This window comes from Macadamia integrifolia, chromosome 8, assembly GCF_013358625.1.
Source record: "Macadamia integrifolia cultivar HAES 741 chromosome 8, SCU_Mint_v3, whole genome shotgun sequence".
In the NCBI taxonomy this organism is placed as follows: Eukaryota; Viridiplantae; Streptophyta; class Magnoliopsida; order Proteales; family Proteaceae; genus Macadamia; species Macadamia integrifolia.
The window spans coordinates 22,063,367-22,086,165 of NC_056564.1; the positions used below are offsets into that span (position 1 = coordinate 22,063,367).

Below are 22,799 nucleotides of genomic sequence, written 5' to 3' on the forward strand. Positions count from 1 at the left end.
TCAATTAAATTCAAACCAGCCGGACTGGTTCAGTCCAAATTGAATTGACTATTTATCGGTTTTATTTGGGTTCAGTTTTTAAAAACCGATAGAGATCAGACCAACCTAATAGACTGAAAATTTAATTGAACCCAAAACCAAACCGATTAAATCTAGAAAAAAACAGTTTTTTCACTATGCATATATATGAAAAACCAAAACCCAGTATCTAATCGAACTCTAACTTTTTTGTTTGATTTTGATTAGGCTGGTATTAAACAGAACCAGATCAAACTGCAATCGACACCCTATACACACCGCGTTTGACTCTAATTCAGTAATTCTCTAACTAAGGGTGTCAAAGTTCAGTCTAAAATGATTGGACCAATTAAAAACAATCAGTACTAGTCAAGTTATACGAACAAACCCTAATTGGACTTGGTTTTAGATTGAGTTTTATAAAGCGATGAAAATCGAAACCAAAAGAAATCAAACGAAGTGGAAGAGGACCAAACCCACTAAAAAAATCCAAGACCAGACCGATAGTAACCCAATAAAAAACCTTAAAAGAAAAAATGATTTTCCTTCGTTTTGAATACATGTGACCAAACCTGATATTAGCCCATTTACAAACCGGATTAAAACCTAAACTTCCTAAATGGTTTGGTTTTGGGTTGACCTAGTAACAGACCAAGGCCAATTCAGCCTGATGAAACCCAAACATATCGACCAATTGACACCCTTATGTCTACCAATAATAATTGAAATGTGGGGTGGGTTGCTTAGGATGTACTATTTTGAATCGGTCTATTGTATTTCAATTTTAGAGTTTAGACCGGATTGTCGTGGTCGAGGGCCTGGTTCTAGAATCCAACCGGTCGATTCAAGAGTCGACCATTTCTCCTACTCAGGTCTCACTCCCTGACCCCACCATTAGACAAATGCGTCATTCCCTAAAAAGCAAATAAAACCGTTGAATGGCAATGTTGTCATTTTGCGAAAACTACAGGGATAAAACTGGAAAGACACCGAAAATTCAGACTCTTCGGTACGTTTTTCCGCACCCGAAACGAAGCCCTATTGTCCGAAAACACGACTTTTTGGCCCCGAAGAGACAAAAACCTGACATTCTTCAAAATGACGGTCACGTCCCCTCACTGCCAACTTCGATTTAAATTTTAAAAAAGCGTTTGAAAACATTAGACTGGAATTGTCAGTATTTTATAAGGGTATATTAGTCATTGAAATTGAAAAACAGTACCGTTACCCGATTTCGATGCGTATTTAGCATTTATTTTAATAGTTTCAGTGTCCGTTAATTCAAAATTTTGGATCGTTCTTACCATTCATGCCTCTTTGCCTTCGACGGAATCCTCGCCGGTAACTGCGATAAGGTCTCGTTCGCATTTTTCTCAGATTTAGGGTTTAATCAGATTTTCGTTGGAAGACCTTTGAAGGAGATACGAAGGAAAAGAACAAATCCAGGAATCAATGGCGTCCTTCTCTTGTTTCTTGGCTTGAGACTGTACGGACTGGCGTTGTGGACTGTGGAGTGAGAGATGGATGAAGAAATGGTGGATGTCTTTGAAGGAAGGTTTTCTTCTGTGGAAATAGATTTCGATTACGAGTTTGATTCTTGTCGTTACTTCGATTTCAGTCGGAAAGAAACGCCTGCCGAGGCTCGAGAAGTCGAGCTCTGGTTTGAAACAGCTGCGAGTTATCCCCCTTCTCGTGAGTTTTTCCCCTCCTTGATTTTTCTTTTTTTGAGCATTTGTCAAACTGGCTCTGGTCTTCATGCGTGAAAATATTTAGAGGTCGTCTTCTTGGTTCAAGAATACAATGATTTCTTCCTTGCTAGTAAGAAGTTTTAATTTTCCCCAAGCAGGCAACATACGAGTTTATTCTTTGGTTTATCTTAATCCTTTCTTCTGGGAAAGAAAGTTTTCTATTAATGAAAACCAGCCAAGTGTTTCAACAATTCCTTTGCGGTTTTAGTTTAAACCCATTTGTATCTAATGTTTAAGTGATTAAGTTTGTCAAGCACTCAAGCTTGAGATTTGTACATTTTTTGGGAACCCACTGTTTTCGTTGGATTGAGCTAACTCTATCGTTACGCTATGAAGAGGCTTATTTGTTTATTTATTTTTTTTAATTTTTTAACTTTCAGCTTTCGTAGCAAAGTTGAATTTGAGCAAGATCATCCTTGTGGAAAACATAAACACCTCTCCAAAATCTAAAGATGTGGAAAACAGAGTTTCCACTGCCAATTGCTCCGATGTTGGCACTGGTCCAGAGTACTCTGCATTAGATAAAAGTAACCAAGGTATTTACAATTGTTAAACTTCCAGAATACTGTATCTTCATTTACTAATTCAAGTGGTGTTCGTTCAATCTGTACATGTTTATACTGAATTCCCATTTCTAGTAGTGGTTCTATTTGCTGATTCTGCTTTAATCTGGAAAACTGCATATGACATTTCAAAATGGGTGTTGAATCTCTAATTGATTCATTCTTCAATATGTAATTTGTTGGAAAATGTGATAAGAAATTTTACTAACTTTCCAAATTGATTAAAGGCTGGAACTTGCTCAGAATTTGCAACGAGATTTATTTGTAATTGACAAATAAGAAGATTTTTAGTTGAAGTTTTACAGTTTTACATGGAACATAGGCCAGATTTCTTTTGGTCACCATGTGTAGGCCATTATCATTCCAAATGAGACAACTAACTACACTAAATTTTCCATTAATAACCTTTTCCCTCTCAGTCTGACCCATTTGAATACCTCCTCTACATACCCCCAAAAAAAATTGTGAACCACAAACCTTTAACTTTTATGTAGGGGATGGTTATCTTAGTTATTATTTCAGTACAAAGATTATATGCAAACCCTTTTGTTTTCAGAAGACACCTAGTAGACATCAGAAAATTGAAGAGGTTGGCATACCTTAACATCACTGTAGAAATCTTGGACCCTTGGAATATTGATGCTCAATGCTTTATAGCAGATTTTCTTGCTGATTTGTTTGTAATATTTATATTGTTTTTCTAGATCACGAATGGACCAGTAATGGAGGCTTCAGGAACTTAACATGTGGGATTCCACAGAAAATTCTAAATGAAGGACAAGCACTGGCAACAGGTATTCTTGTTTTATTCCCTATGATATGTTATTAGTCTCATGCAGCAAATGATGTTGCTAGAGAACTTTATAACTGGACATTTCTGTTTGTTATTTTTTGAGTTTAACTTGTTTGATTAATTTCAGAATCAAGTTCAATTTTTTTGTCACTCTTTTTCCTGGACCATGTTTTACCTTATTTGAAAGAAAATAATGTTAATTAATATCAATTTAATTAACCAACATTTTCCTTATCCCTTTTCTCTATTTCTCAAGGGCTGCCATTTTATAATCACATGGCTGAAGATATTCCAAAAGCTAAAATGAAGCATGCAATCAAGGGACCTTTCCATAGGAGCTCAACTTTAATGAAACCAACTGCAAGTCATCTGGCAAAGCAAAATCGACCACGAGATGTCTGTGGTTCAAGCAGATTTTTTGGAAGGTTTCAATTCTTTATTTCAGTTTATTGTGTAGCTTCTTGCTTACAACTAGCGAATGGTATTTTAGTATAACCTTGAAATTATGTGTTCCAAGGATTAAAGCTCGGATACAAGGTCCAATAGGACTTTGCCAATCCCAAGTTGACTCAACTAATCTCAATCAATGGTAGACTAGTGTGGGTGGAAATGGGGGTCAACTGAACCGGTCAGATGATTGCTTGGATAAATTTCAATTTGATGCTTCTTATAGGCCTGATCAAATCCCAATACCCAAAACCCGTGATACGTTAAAAATCAAATTACTTAGGACAGTCTTTATATCTTACAATTATTGGTGGTTTCTTTGTTTGGGGTACTTGCTTGAGGGACTGTATAGGCTCCATTCTACTTTTATGTTTTGAAATCCTTCACACTGGGTGCTGGGAATAATTTCATCAATGATCCTGCTCGTTTTCTGTTTCTCTTTGCAGCTTCATTTTGTTACGTGTTATTTGTAGGCCTGGGAAGCCATTCATTCAAAACAGTGGTAAAAGCATGGAGAACACTTCTGGTGTTGAAAGTCAAGCTGCCAAGAGACAGAAGCTTGAAGGAGGCCACTTACTGAAGGTGGACTGAATTTCATAATTCCATCATAAATTTGATGCCTCTGGTTTACTTCTGCAGTGTGTTTTTTCTCCTGAAATTTTGTCTTATCATGGACTAAATTATCAATCACTACTTGGAGTCAGATGCAGGTGTTATTGCTGAAGGAATGCTTGGATTATTTCTATGTTCCATTTGAAAACTATATTAAACGGGGAGAGACAATTATACCAAATTGAATTTTATTTTGTTCATTACCTTTTTTTTTTTTTTAGACTTTCCTATGCTTATATAAATGCTTTTCAAGTTTTGCATTTTATTCATTCTCATGAGAGTCTCCCCCCTCCTTTGAAACTCTTTTTAAGGGATTTTTCTCTGAGTGATTATATTTTTCATCAGTCATTACACTCATTAACTGATTTGCAAATGGAATATGCTATAATCCTGGAACTTACATCTTGGATGTCCAGAAACCAGTCTTACTCAAACTTCTGTAATATTTGATGACTTATTTTATCTAACTGATTGGTGTGTGATATTTTATGTATGTTTCTTGCTTCCTGAGGTTTTCTTTGCAATATTTTTCGGATCTTTAAAATTGCATGTTCGTATAAAGTCCTATTAATTTCGGATGTATGTGCATAAACATGTGCTAAGAGCTGGTGAGGCTTGGTTGGCATTATGGAATTGATTTTCTTTGGGGTCAGTAAGAGAATTGAAAAAAAAAAAAAAAAAAAATCTACTAAACTCTCTATTCATTTTGCAAAACAGGTGGCTGGAACAAAGCAACAAGCTATTCTGACACACAAAGTACCAAAGAAGGTACTTTCAACCGTACTGGAAGCAAATCATTTCAACCGAATTTAGGCAACCTGCCCTAGTCCTTCAATTGATGTATCTCTTTTTTTTTTTTCTTTTTTTTTTTCAATTCTATCATATCAAAGCAAATAATTTCAATTCTAAGTACTTCTGGATGAACTAACAGGACGGACCTGTTGATGGTAGTATAGTGCAGTCAAAGCTCAAACTCACTATTCCAATAGAGCCTGACCTGGAGACAGCACACAGGGCCCAAAGAACTAGGTATACTTCTTACTTTGGAGTTTATGTCAATTTTTATCATATCGCTAGGTATGGACTGCTTAACTTCTCATGCTTTTTTCTCTCAAAATATTTATCTTAAACTGATGGGTTCAATTTTTTTTAATTAATTTTAGATCAAAGAAAAATACTGGGTCAGAAGAACACCAAAAGCCAACAGCATGTACATACCAAAGGCCAACAGCATGTACATTCAAAGCACACCCTTTGAACAGAAAAGTTGGTACTCGATTTTTTTTTTTGGTGGGGTGTTGGGGAGGGGTGGCTGGGTGGGAACTGTTTGTGAACTTGTAGCTATTTACTTTCCCAGTTCAATATTTTATTTTTTGTGTGATTTAGATTCTTGAGGCTCCTTCACTGCAACTTGTACAAAAGAGCACACCACGGTTGCCCGAATTTCAGGTACATGTTTAGCATTTTCTCCATGGCCTTGCCTTTTAACATTATTAATTGTTTGCCTTAATATTGGTGCAAGGTTCAAGCAATTTCTTCCAAAAAGCATCTCTTAAATAGTTTTTTGTTTCCATTTTTTCTTTTTGTTACATTCCGTCTTAGGAATTTCATTTGAAGACTTCAGAGAGGGCTCTGCAACACCTTACATCTGCTTTACCCTCACTAGCTCGCTACGAATCTGTTAAGGTAGGTCCATAGATTTATTTCAAATATATATATTATTACCTCCACAAGGCTGAGAAAGCTACCATTGCCACATTAATAATGTTTAATAGATTTTAAGCCATTGCTTGCTATTTATGTTTAAATGATTTGTATATCCTTTTCAACTGTTAGAAGCTAATAATAGTAAGCATGCCTTTGTAGGAGGGAATAAACACCAGTTCTGTCACCCATAATGCAACCTTGGACTCCCAAAGGTATCAGTGTCTGTATCCATGAACCATCATTACATTTAAATAGCTATTTTTTTGTTTATGTATACCATACATTTTATTGTGATATTAATAGGAGATGCACTCTAAGTTTCTGGTATATAAGTTTTCACCATGTGTTAACTAGTCACTTTCATTCATTCTTTCTTTCTCTGTGTGGTGAATGGACTTGATTTTGGTAAAAGTAAGAGATGGCCAAAGAGCACTTTTCCTGCTTTTTCTGGATAGTAAAATCATTTTTTTTTTTCTGGTTTTGCTCAGATCAAATTCTGGTGATAAGAATGAATGTGAACGAGCACACCAATTTAAAGCTCGACCCTTTAATAGGAAGGTAGGGTGGTAATTAGCATATGAAATTTTGTTTTGCATTTTTCTTTTTTAGGGATAAAATGCTAGTGGCTGTCATTTATGGACTTCATAATATTTAACTCCAGATCTTTTCGAGTAAAGGAGACATTGGTGTTTTTCGGAATTGTAAGCGGGAAGTCACTGTTCCCATGGTAATTGAACACACTTGTGCTTAGTCTGTTGTCTTTTGTTATTAATTGAACTTGTTTAGAAGCCTTTTTCTTATCATGTTTTTACTGGTCGACAGGAATTCAATTTTTCAACAGATAAGAGGTCTCGGCATCATCCACCCACAGAGCTTTTTAACAAGGTAAAATGTAATAATGCAAATTCAAATACACTGCATTCTTTTTTTTCTTTTTTTGCTTATTGCATTTATAAGTTTCACATTATTCATGTCTCGCTTTTTTTCTGGTGTAAATTTTAGCTGTCGCTTACATCAGAACACCAGCAGAATACTGCATCTAAGCCAAAATTGGCTTGGTCTTGTTCTGTACATGCTCAGGTTTTCTTCATCCCTTGTAACACCTGAAGTAATGAGTTTGTGAAATCGTACCATTTGATTGCCTTGAGTTTTCATACTTTTGCTGGTAGTTACATCTGTGATTTTGTTTGATTTTTAAGGGTTCAAAGGAGAATACTCCAGGTCATTTCCAACAAGAACATATGGTATGTACACAACTTTATCAGTCACCAATTTTATATTCATTCTCTAGTAGTCTCCATATCGTTAAACAAGATACTTTGATTTAACCAAACCTCCCAAACTAACAAACTCCAACTTGAAGATGGCAGAAATGATCAACGAAAAGCAGCAAATAGTTGGGGAAAAGCAATCTCAGTGTTGGTCTCACAGAAGGGGAGAATTCAGACCCCGAGGCAATATGAACAGGTACATCATAAAGTGCAAAGATTTTAGGCGAACTTGATCTTGCTAAGTTTTAGAATATGTGGTGTTGTGTGTTTTTCATTTCCCTACTTGAAATGAGGATTGCCATGTTGTTTGTTTACTTCAGCACCAATAAAACAACAGTTAAATTTATATTTGATTTCAAGATGTGATAGTTGGTGACACATCAGTTTGGTTTGGATGACAATCCTTTTTGATGATTATGCTTGTAGTGAGAAGCTGTTACCGAACATTTTTAGAAGTTTGTTTTGAAAATTTGAGGTTAGTCCAGGATCATTTAAAGTTCCAATTGCATCTCTTAACTATTTAATCAGGTAGTCAGTTCCATGTTGCTGTAACTCTGACTGCGTGTGCTTGAGAAGAAAGAAAAAAATAAATCAGAATTACACATGCATGCAAAAATGGCTGATTTGTTAGCCTCCTGACCAGTGGTGGGGCTAGGTTCTGAGAGCGGAGGGCACATTGTTTTGGGACGTAGTCAATGTTTTTGAAACCAATAAGTTCTGCTGAAAAGGGTCATCATGCAGGATGTCATTAACTGGATGGTTGAACAATATCCTGTTCGCTAACTGAATGGATGGGAGAATTTTTTTAAAAGTTCACCAAATTTGATTCTGTGAAAGTCTGTAATCTCCCACCCCCCCCCCTCCCATGGGGATGGTTGGGCATTTAGAAAATTGAGGCATTCCAGGATTCAATGGTCTGGAGATCGTTTGTTTCATAGAACTCTTGTAAACTACTTGAAGCAAAATTATGGTTGAACAATAAGATCCTGGATCCTGTTTAAAAGAATCTTCAGTTGATATGCTGTGGAACCTAGATTAAAAAAAAAAAATATATATATATATAGCTTTCACAATCAGATGTTCAAATGACCAGCGGAGGGCACATTGTTTTGGGACGTAGTCAATGTTTTTGAAACCAGTAAGTTCTGCTGAAAAGGGTCATCATGCAGGATGTCATTAACTGGATGGTTGAACAATATCCTGTTCGCTAACTGAATGGATGGGAGAATTTTTTTAAAAGTTCACCAAATTTGATTCTGTGAAAGTCTGTAATCTCCCACCCCCCCCCCTCCCATGGGGATGGTTGGGCATTTAGAAAATTGAGGCATTCCAGGATTCAATGGTCTGGAGATCGTTTGTTTCATAGAACTCTTGTAAACTACTTGAAGCAAAATTATGGTTGAACAATAAGATCCTGGATCCTGTTTAAAAGAATCTTCAGTTGATATGCTGTGGAACCTAGATTAAAAAAAAAATATAGCTTTCACAATCAGATGTTCAAATGACCAGCTTGAGGCTTATATTTGCTGAATATGTGGTTGTCTGAATGATAATAACATTCGATGAGCATTTTATATGGTTATATGAATTGATAATAACATTTTAGGAGCATTTTATATTGTTATAGATGCAGAAGTTTTGAGTCTATTGGGAACTACACTATTGCGTGCGCAAAATTAATTGAGTGAAGATGCAAAGTTTTGTGAGAGTGAAGATGAAAAAATTTGCTATTATCTGAGAATTTCTGAACTTGGCCTTGATTTTCCACAGGAGCTTCAGCATCCGTTGAGAGTGAAGATGCAAATGTTTCGTGCATGTTTTCAATTTGTAACAACGAATTTTCAGTTCCTCAGTTTCCATGAAGATTGATGGATTGACCAACATGACACAACTTTTTTTTTGGCCATGCGAGATCGTTAGAAATTCATATTGTGCTGGTGAATCTTGGAATGGTCATCATTTACTTATGTTTTATTGGCTAATCAGTTAACTGAAAGTCACAGGGTGGGGACACAGAGGGGCAAGTGTTCTGTGTTTTAGCAATTGTAGTAGGGGAAATCTTAAGACACAAATTTAGTCATTTAGAAACATGTATTGTTGTCCAATCCTCAATAATAATGTAAAAGAGGCCAGAGTTGTACAGTTATCAAGGCCTCAATTTTTGTAGCATAGAATTTTTACCTTTTCTGTGTAGAATCATCACAAAATGTAGCAGAGCAAGCATGTGTAAGGATCTAATCTTACTGAAAATAGAAAATCTAATCTGAAAGAATGGTACATTTCTTGTCTTTGATAGTTCTTATTTAAAATAGCAGATCTAATCTCAAGTTCTGTGTTGCTAATCTTCTTGTCTGATCCATTTTTTATCTAGTTTGCTGCAACGGTGAATGATAGAGGGCCACTCATCCCGGTAAAGTAAATTTTTATGGAAAATCATGAACGTCCAACAATTGTTTTTGAAACATTAAAGGAACACTAGGGCAACAATCCTTTCTGACTTTTGGAGGTTGGAAACTATTCCATTTGCCACTATTTGCTATGTTAATGAGTAGTTTGTTCCTGTTCTCTGGGTCCTGTTCTCTGGGAGCTAACACTTGGGTGCTGGAAATTAGAACCTTCCCTTAGAAGGGAGGTTGAAAAAGGACAAAGATACATGGCCCCATCCACATCAGTACATGAGTAGTCCCACCATTTTAGCCCATGCATCTGGGATACCCCTTTAGCATTACAACTCAGTTCAAGTGCTTGGCTACTTCATTCCAGTGCAACTAACTGACCAAAGTGAAAGGTGATCAAATTCATTTATATTGCGACCCAGTTATGGGGATTTCAACTTTTATTATGAAAATCCAGAAAGATAATGAGAGAAATGTAGTTGGGATTCAAAGTACTCACTAGTGGGTTTACATCCATTGATAACTGTAGTAAGTGAGTACATTCATATGAACTTGTCATATAGGATTTAGTATTAGACTTTCTCCTCTGTTTCATTTTCCTTATTCACTGATGATGAATTGTTCTTGGTTATTGACTTCGTCCAACGCCTTATATCATAGGGCTTTCTGAAGGTTTTCTTCTCTTTGCCATACACTTTAACATTGTTATTATTGTATTTTCTCGTTATGGCTATGGCGAGATCGTTGGGAAATAAGGAATGCCAAACAAAGGCATGAAGGAGAGTTGAGATGAGCAGCACAGATACCATTGCTGAAGACATGAATGAAAGAGTAAGTGCAAGAACTGTGCTTGGTATACCCGGATCCTGCTCTGCATACTTGATAGTTGCCAATGATACAGTTGTCATGGGAAAGGTATAAGACCACCAAGCGACTGAAAACCTGTATTATTGCCAGAAGCTATTGGTTGGTAAAAGGAAGAGAGCTGAGACTTGAGAGAGAAACAGAGAAAATCGGAAAATAGGAAAATACTCCATTTCGCTTACCTAAAGCCTCTGAAGAAGTTGATGCGAACCACAAGTGAAAGATAGAGAAACAATGCAATGAAGTAACAAGTCCGTGAAAGCCCATCAAATTCGCCGTAAATTGTTTCCCAGGCAATGCTTGCTGCTGCTGGGGCAGCTATGAACATGGAATAAACAGGGTGTAGCTCCTTAGGCACGGCCTCGCTGGTAGGCAATCTCTGATACAATGTAACAAAAACCACAAGGTAATGTGCAAAACCAACTGCCCAGAAGAACTTGGCAGCCTCTTGCCACCCAACCTTGGAGGCCAATATAGAGCCCACAAAGTTTCCAACTACAGAGAGATGTGTAGAAGGGTTGGCAACCTTAGAGAGACGCCTCTTACCTCCAGAGAGCCATTGGCCATAGATCTTGAGCTCAAGGGTGAAGAGAGGAGCCATGAAGGCACACCATATTGCAGGGTGGAGGTGTTTTTGAGGTGAGAGCAGTACATGAGGGACACCAAGAGCAAGGAACATACAGACAATCCAAGGTGCGAAGAAGAAGTTGACTCGGACAGGGTGGAAGTATTCACGGCGGACAGCTTCGAAGTAGAATAAGCATTTGAGTGCATAGGTGAAGAAGAAGGAGATGAGGACAATGAGGGCCAAAAGCCAGAGGAGAAAGTTGATGAGAACTGGTATGTGGAGGAAAGAGGTAGCTGGGCTGGTGGCAAGAGTGCGCCATAGGATGGCTTGGCTGCTTAGACCCAGACAGATACCGAAGCACCCGATGGGGAATCGGAGGAGGAACGGCCACTTCTCGTCCATTGGGAGGAGAATGTCTTCATTGTCCTGCAACAATTTGGTTGCACAAACACAGTGAGGTAAGGAAGTAAGGTTATTCCTCTGTGAGTTACAAAAAAGTCAACTTATTGCAGAAAAGAACTTGTAGAAAAAATAAGTCAATGACTAAAAACATAAGGAAAAATCATATCCTCCATGAAAAAAAAAAAAAAAAAAAGGCTCCTCTCCATGGAGCCCAAGGATCAGGGAGCCATCCCATGGCTGGGAGGCCGGCATGCATTCCCAGGTCACCACAGCCATGGGATGACTGCCTAGTCCATGGGCTCCATGGATAGGATCATTTTCCTGAAGCCTAAGGCCTTGTCAACCTCCACCCAATTTCTTACGGAACCTATGTAGGAATAGTCTCCTATATGATTGATATGAGGTCGTAATTCATAATGGATGTAGATTTCCTTCGCCTAGGGTGAAGAGAGAATCTCGTCAGTCATGGTGAAGAGAGAATCTTGTCAGCCATGGTGAAGAAAGCATCTCTTAATCCATGGGATTTGACCCTTTGATTGGATTGAAAAAGGGTTTTTTAGACCTTTGACAATGGGGGTTATTCCATGAGTCTGGTAAGAGCATCAAATCATCATGGCTGAAGAGATTCTCTTTTCACCATCTAAAAATTAAAGTTTCAGGAATTTTGAAAGGAATAGTATGAGATTATGGTATGTTACCTTGACTTGGTCCAATTCAGCTCCTCTCAAGGCAGCAAAGTATCTCCCAGCAGAGACACTCTTATTATCAGAAGGTTCAAGCCCTCCTGAGACATCTTTCTTCTGAGAATCCATCTCTCTCAAAGGCAACGAAGACTTCTGCTTACTCAAGGTTGATTTGGTCCTAAACATATTGAAATCTCCTTTCCTTGCTTCACCACCAAATTTACTGGCCGAACCAAAACCTCCTAAGCTTCTACCACTCCTTTCAAGTGTACTTCTTCTTTCCTTAGCCTCCTCTGACTCCTTGTTGAGTACAGAAAACCCAGTCTCCAGTGAGACTTGTCGATTTAAACTTCTCTGCTGCCTCCTCATATCTCTTAGCTTACTGAGTCTATTCAATCTCTTTTCGCCTTTGTTTCCCATCTTCGTCACGCTTTGATCTTCTTCTTCTTCTTGAGGGAATACTTGATGAATGTCCACAAATTGGTCCTCTGGAACACTTGAACTCATCCCTTCCATAGCCATCTTTCTTTCCATTCTAACAAGGCCTGACAATGGAAAGGAACCCAAAAAAATTTCAAGTTTAGTGGTTACTTATAAGCTGTTAATTTATGATAATTTGTGATGCTTTTCATATGCAAAGTGTATTTTCACGAGAGGAAGAGACTAGTTCAGGTGACGGTTGTTAGAGAGTTCAGTTTATCTCGTGAACCAAATTGAAATTCTGTGGCTGAGAAGCTTATATAGTTTTCTGGGTTCAACAAAACTTGGAAAAGAAGAAAAGGGTGGTCACAGATGGTTCAAAAGTGAGTGTCCATGCAAGATTTCACGGGGGCAGTTTTATGTGTTCAGGGCAAAAGAAAAGTAGTAAGATCTGTGAGAGTACTGAGATCATTGGCTAATGCGTGGGGGATGCTCAGTTGGCAAGGACCAACACCTCAAAAATTAAGAAGTCATGAATTCAACTCTTCTTAGAGCCTTTAAAAAAAAAAAAAAAAAAAAAAACTCGTAAATGATTGGGCTAGTAACGAATGCAATACATATTTTTTCGTTAAAAAAGAATCCATTCAAGAGAAGAACGTTAACAACCTACGACCTCTCAAGCAACAAAGTTCATGAAGTCAAGAAATGGAAGGGAATGAACCGCTACTGGTTCAAAAATCATTATAAAGCCAAAAGAGATCACTTCTTCTCCCCACCCTCCCACTGAAAAAAAAAAACACCTATTTAAATAAAAGCAAGAGATCAATGCTTGTATGTGTGGCCCCTGCACTAGTGCGGGGTCAATGAGAAGGTGCAAAGACATCAACATGGGTAAGAGTTTTATTTCACGGGTGTAGGATCCATGTGACCAAATAATGTTCTTTTTCCTTAAAATTTAAGGAAAAAGAACGTTTCTCCATTGCATGGCTCTCGGACCAGGCATGGGGCCAATGAGGGGGTGCAATGGTCATCAATAGGGTGGGTTTTTTGTATTTCATGGGGTTGGGGCCGTCATTTTGCTCCCTCTTTGTTTTTGCACAAGGATCTTTTTCCTTTAAATTTATTTTAGTCAAAAAGAAGTCTAAAAAGCAGATCTTTAGAGTGAAATGTCAACCCCACTCTGCCCACCATGAAAAGTGGAATCTCATCGCTAATGATGCTTCCATGTACATCCCCATTGGCTCCATGTTAGCACAACAGCCACGCTGCCTTTCAGAAACCTCTCCCTTTATTATATAATATGTATGTATGATGGACATACGTGAAGATATAGCAACCGAGTTACTAAAGAGTAGTCGGCTTAGGCATATCTTGTCAAAACATGATGGGGCTTTGTCACTTGTTGGAGCACTGTGTCTCCACCCCAACCTCATGCGATCCATATGGGCACCCACGGCCCACCTAGTGGCTTATGGGCCCCATTTGCTCTTTTCCAATTACTTGTTCTTTCATTATGTTCCCAGGGCAGCTAATAGTATAGCTGATTCCCTTGAAAGGCCTGTCTAGTGTAGGATGATGTGACTTAATTCTACTCCTTGGGTCCTACAACTGTGTAAAGATGGAGCCTTGTTATTCAATGATTCCTCTTTCACAAAAAAAAGAGAGACAAAACTAGGGGCAATTGAGGTACATTTCAGCATTAGTAAGTGAAATTGTTCTAATACGCATTGAGGATGCATTGATTTGAACTAAAGTCTTATTGGACTTATTTCGGTTTAAAAAGTTATAACTCCAAAATCAGACCGAATCACACCAAAAAACTGAATGAACCTGAAACTAATTCAAAATCTGAACCAAAACCCAAAACCAGCCCAAAAAACAAAAGACTTCTCCATAATTTCTTATAAATTTATATGGCAAACTAAACTTAAAACCGGATTAAATCAAAATCAAATCAATTACAAATTGATACAAGAAACCAAATCAAAATCAAAATTTCCTTATTGATTCGATTTCAGTTTCATCATTCCCACATCAAAGTTGACTCAACTCAGATCAAAAGCAAACCAAATCGATCAATTGACACCCCCAGACTCGAAGTCCTATCCTATTACGGTATACCATTCGCCCTCTCTATTTCATAAATCCCCTATTTTAGAATCTCTCTAAATAACTGACACCACCAAGGCAAGTGCTCACTTTAATGACGACAAAACCAAGGGATTGTGGTATATATCGCTGCTGGATCGGTGGTCGTGGTATCGGCCAATTGCATCGGTTTCAGCCAACACCAATTTTTTGCCTATCCTAGATCGGATATCAATATCGGATCATGAATAGAATCATTCAAAAATCAATTTTTAATGACAAAGTGGTAGTAAAACCGACAGATATCAGCCAATTCAGATCAGATTTTGGTGCTAGAGTAGGAACCTTATCCATCTGCGTATGATAGGGTTCGATCTCATGACCTTCTCCCTTAGGGCAAGCTCTTCAAGAAAAAGCTGCCACCAGTAGGATTCGTTTATCCATCTCTATTCATTCTGAATGAAATCAGATAAAAAGATGGCAGCGGCAGTACTAGGCTCCCATGTACGCAGGTCCAAGGAGAAACCCAGACCCTGTCTAGTTTAATCCTCAAGGAAAAAGACCCACCAATGGCAGTTAAGAACAGGAAGGGGCCACCAATGACAGATTTTAAACTTCTTCTAAAGAAGTGCGATAAAACCCGTGATGCTGCTCAGAATCTCAGCTCTTTCAGAGCAACAGCAGCCACACAGCCACCACATTTGCTTCAGCATTAATGAAGACCATATTAATTGTCACAGGAAAATATATTTCCACAGCTGTCCCATGGTTCATAATACAAAATTTTCTTTTCTTGTATTTTTTTTTTTTTTTTTAATTTACTACTATACCAACTTCCCAATCTATCTTAGCTTTCCCAGAATCCAAGATTGGTTTTGAAAAACACCCAAAAGAACCCCCCCTCCCCTTGACCTTTTCCAACAGATGGGCAAAACCCAAACCCAGCTGAACCAAAACCTATGAGACCTCGTCCCATTTTCAGCTTAGCACAAATCAAGTCTTTCATGTCAATGGGTATGCTTTGATATAACTTCACCAAACTTAACAAACCACTGGGCATCAGATGAACTGTTGTCTTGCCATTGTGGGTTTTGCTGCTGCTGTGGCGGTGGCGGCTTCCACTGCTTTCCTTCTGAATTCACAAAGAATTGAGCATAGTTGATTGCCTTGGATGGATCACCGTACAACTTCGAGGTGGGTGGTGGTGGTGGTGGCAGCAAAGAAACCAGGACCCTTGCAACCTCATGCATGCTTGGTCTCTCTGATGGGCGTCGCTTAGCGCAGAGCAGAGCAAGTTGGAAGGTCTTCCTCACCAGTCCAAGATCCATGCATGTCACAGAAACCTCTGGGTCAACTGCCTCCATCACTGTGTTATCATCCGCCTTGGACAATATCTGAACCACAGAACATAAAACAATGGCATAAGATAATAAAGTCCAAATATACTCTTCTTGTTGGAGTTCAAGGTTTCATGATCTACATACCAATTGATGCAAGTTCCACTCATTGTCCACAGCCTTCTTCCCGGTGAGTAGCTCCAGAAGGACAATTCCAAAACTGTAAACATCAGACTTTTCGGTTAGACGTGATGTTCGTGCATACTCTGGGTCAATGTAACCAATAGTTCCCATCACAAAAGTGGAGGCATGGGATTTCGCAGATGGGATGCACTTGGCAATCCCAAAGTCCGAGAGATGAGCTACAAAGTCCGAATCCAGCAGGATATTTGAGGACTTCACATCCCTATGAATGATCCTCGGATTGCAATCATGGTGGAGGTATGAAAGCCCTTGGGCAGCTCCAACAGCTATTCTCAACCGTGTTTCCCAGTCCAGTTTAACCTTCTTCCCTGGTCCTATTTATCAGTAAAACCAATGAGAGATACATATTACACATCAGAGGCAGGAAAATTGCAATAAGATACTCTTATGAAACCAGATCGAGGACAAGAAAACAGACCATGCAGAAGATCCCACAGAGAGCCATTCTCCATGTAATCATAGAATAGAAGATTTCCATGTGGAGAAAGAGAGTAACCATGCAAGCTGACAAGATTTCTATGTTTAATGCTACCAATAGTTTCAAGTTCAGTTCCAAACTCTCGCAAGTTATGTGAATACTGGGAGTACAGCCGCTTGATAGCTATGGGCTTGGAGTTTTTCAATATGCACTTATAAACTGTGCTTGAGGCACCATAACCGATTATGTACTTTTCACTCAAATTCTCAGTAATCCTCATGACGTCTTCATAGGTGTGGATAGCCATATCCATATGAAGAATTACAAGTTTTGGAGGGCCTGATACAAAAAGAAACCCCTGAATAAAACAGAAAACCATGGAATAAATAGAACTTGGGAGACAAAATATAGGACATACCCTGTAGCATTTTGTTTGATCTCTTCTCATATTTCTTCTGCTGGTTAGATTTATAGATAACAACGATGATCATAAATAACAGTGTAATGGAGCCCAAGGCAATACAGACAGCTGCAGTGATGGAGATAATAGCTGTGTACCAGGGAAAGCAAAGTAGGTCCAGTGAACTGAAAAAGAAGCACAAAATAGACCAAGCATTCTTTATCTGAATGAAATTTATTTGACTTTGATACCTTTGGATACCCGCTCATATGGCCTACACAACGATCCTGACCAGTTGCCACATAATAAAGAATTACCCAAGAAGCTGTCAAACCAGAAAAAAAGTTACAAATGTATCATAGCCAATTTCAGAAAAGATAATACTAGCCTTGCTGCACACCTTTCTGGTGGAAACCTTGAGAAATTTTTGTTTGGAGGAACGACTCCTGACAAGTTGTTGGAGGAAAGGTTCCTGAATCTCAAATTGTTAGTATTATAATGTCTCAATTCTAGTCTCTAGCAAAGAGATACTGACAGGGACTCACAAGGTCACAAGGCTGAAACAATTAGTTAACTGAACAGGGATACCGCCAGATATATTATTGTTGTTAAGTATACTGCAAACAATTCCAGTATTAAAAAGCTTATCTGAAAGTTATGAAGTTAGCAAGAGAGAATGTTTCATTGAGAATGAGTGGATGATAAACTTACAGAGCAACAACATTTTGCAACTGACCCAACTCTTCTGGAATCCTGCCTGAGAGCTTGTTGAATGACATATCACTGAAATTGAAACAAAAGTCGTTATTACAAGTAAAATGAGAAACAATTATGGTGTGCCAAGAGACCAAGTGAATGAGGGGATATTAACAATCTCAACAAACTCACATAATTTGGATACTTCTCAAATTTCCTAATTCTGCAGGAAGAGGTCCATTGAGATGGTTTTTACTCAAGTTCCTGTGGAGCAGATAATATAAAGAGTCAAAACAAAGAAACTAGACATTGTTGAATATTTCTGACTGTTTCAAACTGATTACTACTTACAGAGTAAGAAGGTGTTCCAGGGCACCGACAGAAGCAGGAAGAGGCCCAGAGAAATAATTGTTCGACAGATCCCTGGATTTGTATCACATTAGAACAGACTAGGGATAGGATGCACCACTAACGAACATTGGTATCAATGGCATTGCGCCACTTACAGCGTATCAAGATTGACAATTCGCCCCAACTGAATAGGGATCCTGCCCTTGAAGTTGTTTGAAGAAAGATTTCTGCAGAAAAAAACTAAATTTTTACAAATGCCTAAAGGGATATGTGGTACAGGAAACTAAGAATGGAAGAAAACTTACAGATAAGTCAGGCTCACTAAATTCTGGAAACCAGACGGTATGGAACCATTCAACTGATTACCATGCACATTGCTGAAACAGAATTATAACAATTAAGAGGACATATACCATAATTTTAAAGCAAGTATGACAGAAAAAAATAAAAGGCTCACAATTGGTTCAGTGCTGTGCAAGAACTGATGTTCTGGGGAATGGGTCCTTCAAGATTGTTATTGGCAAGATTCCTACAATGCAAGGTACAAAATATTTCAGGAGGCAAGATGAAAAGAAGCTAAAAATAAAAGATTGAATATAAAAAACCGAAACTCACAGTTCAAAAAGTCCTTCTAGGTTTCCAAGTTCTGCAGGTATCCCACCCACGAGCTGGTTGTTGTTTAGCTGCCTGTGTATTGAAGGGATTAGTAACCAGAAACAGCAGAAATAATGGACCAGTTGTGAGAGCGTATGCAATGGCAAGAGGGCTCTCACAGATAGCTCAGTTTTGTCATGTTCCCCAGCTCTGGTGGTATTGGTCCAGTGAGTTTATTACCATGCAAGTACCTAAACAATAATGGAACAATAACATCAATCAAGGATCACAAATATGGTCACATGTACTGTTTCAATGAAAGAACTCACAGTTTGCCAGTATAAGTGAGGTTGCCAATAATTGGAGGAATTGGCCCAACCAATTCATTCTCACTTAGATCCCTATAAGAAGAAAAGCAGTGAGAGGAGCTCTTCAACATACATTCTGGTAAAGTTATAGATTTTCAATTATAAAAGGATTTAACAAAAAAATAGGAGAAGAACAAATGCTTACAAGACAGCAAGGGCTTGCATCAGACCAATGACTTCGGGGATCTTCCCTGTGAGCCTATTTCCTTGAAGCGACCTGATTAAAGAACTTGTAAGTCCCGAAAGTCAAGAAACCACAAGGCTCCTAACTAACGTCATAAAAGTGTTCAGGCTGAACAGCTTCAAAATAACGAAACGTACAGGGTAGCCACTTGAAGGAAACCAATATTGTAGGGAATTTCCCCAGTAATCTGGTTGTATGAGATATCCCTGATTTACAATCACAAATAGATACCATGAGGGCAAATACTAATTAAAGAACAACCACACAATTCTGAAAGTAAGATGAGTAAGAAAAACATACAATACTTCAAAGCTTGTACAATTTCCAATTCTATCTGGTATTCTTCCACTTAGATTATTCCCTCTCACATCACTGAAAATTTTGAGATGTATCAAGAGAAGATAAAAGGTATCATTATTGAATAATCCAACAGAGTGAGGTGTTAGAAATTGGCTACTCACAAATACCAGAGGCCCGTTAATTGGCACATATCAGGGGACAAAATTCCAGTAAGTGAGTTGCCACGCAAGCCTCTGCACACATACACAACATAGCCCATTAGAACATACAGAAAATCTATTCTTACAGGAAAATGATCTGCAACGTAATACTAAGCTACCAAAAGCTGCAACAAAAATGGTACATATGAACAAAATACTCACAGATATTGCAATACTTCGTTCCAGTAGATAAGCCGTGGGATTTCGCCAGTAAGCCGGTTCTGGGCAAGGTTCCTGGCAAATGTTTATCCACCATCAAAAAGCATTTTGGCAAATTCATCCTGGTCTACTCCCACTTCTATGCAGTTACACTGCTTCCAGATTTGGCAACAGATAAGTAGCACTCACAGAGTTTTCAGATTTGGCAGTTGTGACAAGGTTGAAGGAATTGGACCAGTCAGCATATTGTTCTTCAAATTCCTGCACCAGGGAGGTCCCTTTTAAACCATTAAGTTCCAAAAGTCCTAAGGTTCAACATGCAACTAAGTACTCAAATAACATTTTCAGACAGGAAACTTACAGATCATCGAGTTGCTTTAATTTGGACACAGAAAATGGTATGTCACCATAAAGCATGTTATCTGATAAATCCCTGCTCAATGCCAACCATCACAAAAATATAAAATTAATCCTGTAATGAGAAAGTTGGCTACAGAATGAGTTTAAAAGAGCAGGGAACTTACAGAAATGTCAAGGAGAGACAGTCTCCAATTTCAACTGGGATTTGCCCAGACAATCGATTTCCCTTCAAATCTCTGCAAGTTAGAAGGCACTAACTGATTGACATGCAGTAGAGCAATAGGACACAAGGAAACAGAGGAAGACCAAAAAAGAATTAACAGAACTCTCACAAGAACAGGTAAGAGAAACACTTACATGACTTGTAAGTTGGTGAGGTCTCCAATGGCAGGGGAAATCTCCCCACCTATATTCAAAGTTGATAGATTCCTTCCCATTGAAACAGAACTCCATTAGCACTACTTACTAGTTTCAGCTACACAAAGGAAAAGAGCTTAACCCATACAAAGAAATGGGGGAGAGAAGGGAGAGGTACGAGGTGATGAACCTACAGGGAAACAACGGACGAACTAACGGTGTCGCAAGAGACGCCACGCCAAGAACAGTAATCGTCTTTGCTCACATCAGTCCAGTCGTGGAGCACATCAGCTACATTGCTAAAAGAAGCCTTGATCGATAGTAGCGCCTTTCCTACATGAACACACGATTCCGAGAAGCAAAAACTTTAATCTAATAAACAAATAACGTTGAGAAGAACGATGAAGAAACGCAGGACAAGTCCAAACCAAATATAATAAACAATAAGAGGATCGGAGATCATTGCATCCCAGAATGAAGCAGCTTCAGAGCAGGGGAAGGGAAAAAAAAAAACCCAGAAAGGAAATGAAACCAGTTTCTATAAGAGGTAACAAAACAAGAACTCCTCCTTTTCCTAGTGTAGAGAAAAAACAAAACATCATTCCTAAACAAGAGATCCTCTGTAACCCAAACTAAAAAAGTGGCTTTGTCGTCGATGGAACGACGACAGGTCCCCCTCTTAACTTATAGCAGTAGGGGATAGTAAAGTTAGCTTGGACACAAAGAAGGAAAACGAAAGCTGAAGCTGCAATGGAAGCAGAAACAAAGAAAACGAGAGAAGCGAACCTTCATCGGGCAGTGGTGAAGCGACCTGTGCCAGCGCCAGGAAGGACAAAGCTACCACTAAACATATGAGGACCATCATCTTCTCCGTCTGTAACAACAACAACATCTCCTGCTCTGGTTCTCGTCTCAATGTAGAAAGAGGGAGAAACCAACAAGGTGAAAGACGATATAGAATCTGTTCAGAGAGGAGTTATGCAGAGTGAGAGAACGACCTCAGTGCCCATTGCGCAGTGAGAGAGTGAGAATGAATGGTAGCGGGTATAGAGAGTAGAGAGAGAAATAGAAGCAGGGTTTTGGCGTGATCATCAAGGAAGCAGAGGAAAACAGAGATGAGGACAGAAGAGAGAGAGCAACGGCGGTGACGCGACGTTAGAGGGTGACGAAGCTAACAAAGGTTTGACAGAGAGAGAGAGAGAGAGAGAGGATTTTGCTTGCTTCCACTTTTCACCTGAATAGATCATCAAAACAGACTGGATACATTGAGAAGGGTAATGGCTTTGAATTGGAATTTGAAAATTATATTTTACTACTTTGATCTAGAAAAGAATAAAACAAAATTATAAGAAAAAAATATATATATGGATATGTAGGGCCTCTGGCCCTCTGCTCCTGATTTTATTCCTGATGAGGATGATGATGATCTAGTGATAAAAAAAATAATTAATTAATCAAAATTCTCTTTTGAGAGGTCAATTTAGCACACCTAAGCAGGAGCAGCAGATGAAAAAATGAAGTGTAGAGAGAGAGAGAGAGGGGTTTGGATTCGTATAAAGCCTGGGCCTAACAAGTAGCCTTTCTTCTGAGATTTGTTTGGGCGTTTATAAAGAGAATTATTCCTTGAGAGAGGTGAGAGGTCTCTTTGAATGTATCTTATATTAGGGAAGCTTTTGGCACTTTAGGTTCTTTAAGGGGTTCCCCCGTCTCTGTCTCTGTCTCTGTCTCTGTTCTTTTTTTTTTTCCTTTGGAACTCACAAAACTTTAATGCCTTTTTTCTCCAGAACCCAATGTTTCCTCGAATCAAAGTTGCAGGTTTTGCAGCTCTGTGACGGATTAAAGCTGAGGGCTGAGCTGAGTTAGTTGAGAATTATTCTTCTTTTACTGTATCTGGGTTTTGTTAATCAAGATTTTTTAAAACTTTAATTATGAAATGGGCACAAAAAGATGGAATCCTCTCATTACATTATCAAATCAATCCCGAAATAGGTTTCTCAGTACCAATGATTTCATCTTTTGGCATTTTTGCTCTCTTTTTACCTGGATTCTACCAAAATATTCTCTCTTATCTTTCAACCCCTTTAATTACCAGATAATGAACTTGTTGAATGTTAATCAAGGGCTCAAGCTTTTTTTTTTTTATTGTTTTTCTGAGGATGAACCCTAATATCTGGCTGGTTTTATGGTTCAGTCACAGGTAAACCCTGGTTACATATAATCACACATATAACATGTGTAACAGATGGTATCGAGGAAACTAGAGCGAGAAACGCTTTTGAACTAATAAAACT

General features: G+C 38.5%; 4 protein-coding genes across 4 annotated transcripts in view; 2 read left to right on the forward strand and 2 right to left on the reverse strand.

Annotated features, from left to right (window-relative positions):
- LOC122086801 (serine carboxypeptidase 1-like) overlaps positions 1-306 on the forward strand; it is a 7,508-nt gene extending 7,202 nt beyond the window's left edge. Inside the window, exon 6 of the mRNA XM_042655757.1 lies at positions 247-306. Coding sequence (XP_042511691.1) covers positions 247-306 — 60 coding nt within the window. The remainder of the gene's footprint in view (positions 1-246) is intronic.
- Positions 307-1,306: 1,000 nt separating this feature from the next.
- Positions 1,307-9,447, forward strand: LOC122087068 (protein TPX2-like). The gene is made up of 18 exons (XM_042656049.1): positions 1,307-1,710; positions 2,147-2,302; positions 3,034-3,123; positions 3,379-3,547; positions 4,043-4,151; positions 4,899-4,949; positions 5,113-5,210; positions 5,345-5,447; positions 5,568-5,630; positions 5,784-5,867; positions 6,048-6,100; positions 6,377-6,446; positions 6,550-6,615; positions 6,711-6,773; positions 6,891-6,968; positions 7,088-7,132; positions 7,252-7,355; positions 8,930-9,447. Exons 1-18 carry the CDS (start codon positions 1,539-1,541, stop codon positions 8,946-8,948), a joined length of 1,593 nt encoding a protein of 530 aa, XP_042511983.1. The 5' UTR covers positions 1,307-1,538; the 3' UTR covers positions 8,949-9,447.
- A 530-nt stretch (positions 9,448-9,977) lies between these two features.
- Positions 9,978-12,647, reverse strand: LOC122087067 (guard cell S-type anion channel SLAC1). Its single transcript, XM_042656048.1, has 3 exons — positions 12,088-12,647; positions 10,602-11,413; positions 9,978-10,497 (listed from the first exon to the last, which is right to left on the reverse strand). The coding sequence occupies exons 1-3, from the start codon at positions 12,604-12,606 to the stop codon at positions 10,128-10,130; spliced, it is 1,701 nt and encodes a 566-aa protein (XP_042511982.1). The 5' UTR covers positions 12,607-12,647; the 3' UTR covers positions 9,978-10,127.
- A 2,660-nt stretch (positions 12,648-15,307) lies between these two features.
- LOC122087065 (LRR receptor-like serine/threonine-protein kinase ERL1) lies at positions 15,308-22,039 on the reverse strand. Its single transcript, XM_042656046.1, has 27 exons — positions 21,295-22,039; positions 20,703-20,841; positions 20,509-20,580; positions 20,316-20,387; positions 20,153-20,224; positions 19,981-20,052; positions 19,795-19,866; positions 19,594-19,665; positions 19,433-19,504; positions 19,270-19,338; positions 19,094-19,165; positions 18,910-18,981; positions 18,760-18,831; positions 18,602-18,673; positions 18,444-18,515; positions 18,292-18,363; positions 18,142-18,213; positions 17,987-18,058; positions 17,828-17,899; positions 17,651-17,722; positions 17,485-17,556; positions 17,340-17,411; positions 17,191-17,264; positions 16,958-17,089; positions 16,540-16,878; positions 16,065-16,435; positions 15,308-15,974 (listed from the first exon to the last, which is right to left on the reverse strand). The coding sequence occupies exons 1-27, from the start codon at positions 21,398-21,400 to the stop codon at positions 15,588-15,590; spliced, it is 2,985 nt and encodes a 994-aa protein (XP_042511980.1). The 5' UTR covers positions 21,401-22,039; the 3' UTR covers positions 15,308-15,587.
- Positions 22,040-22,799: the final 760 nt, after the last annotated feature.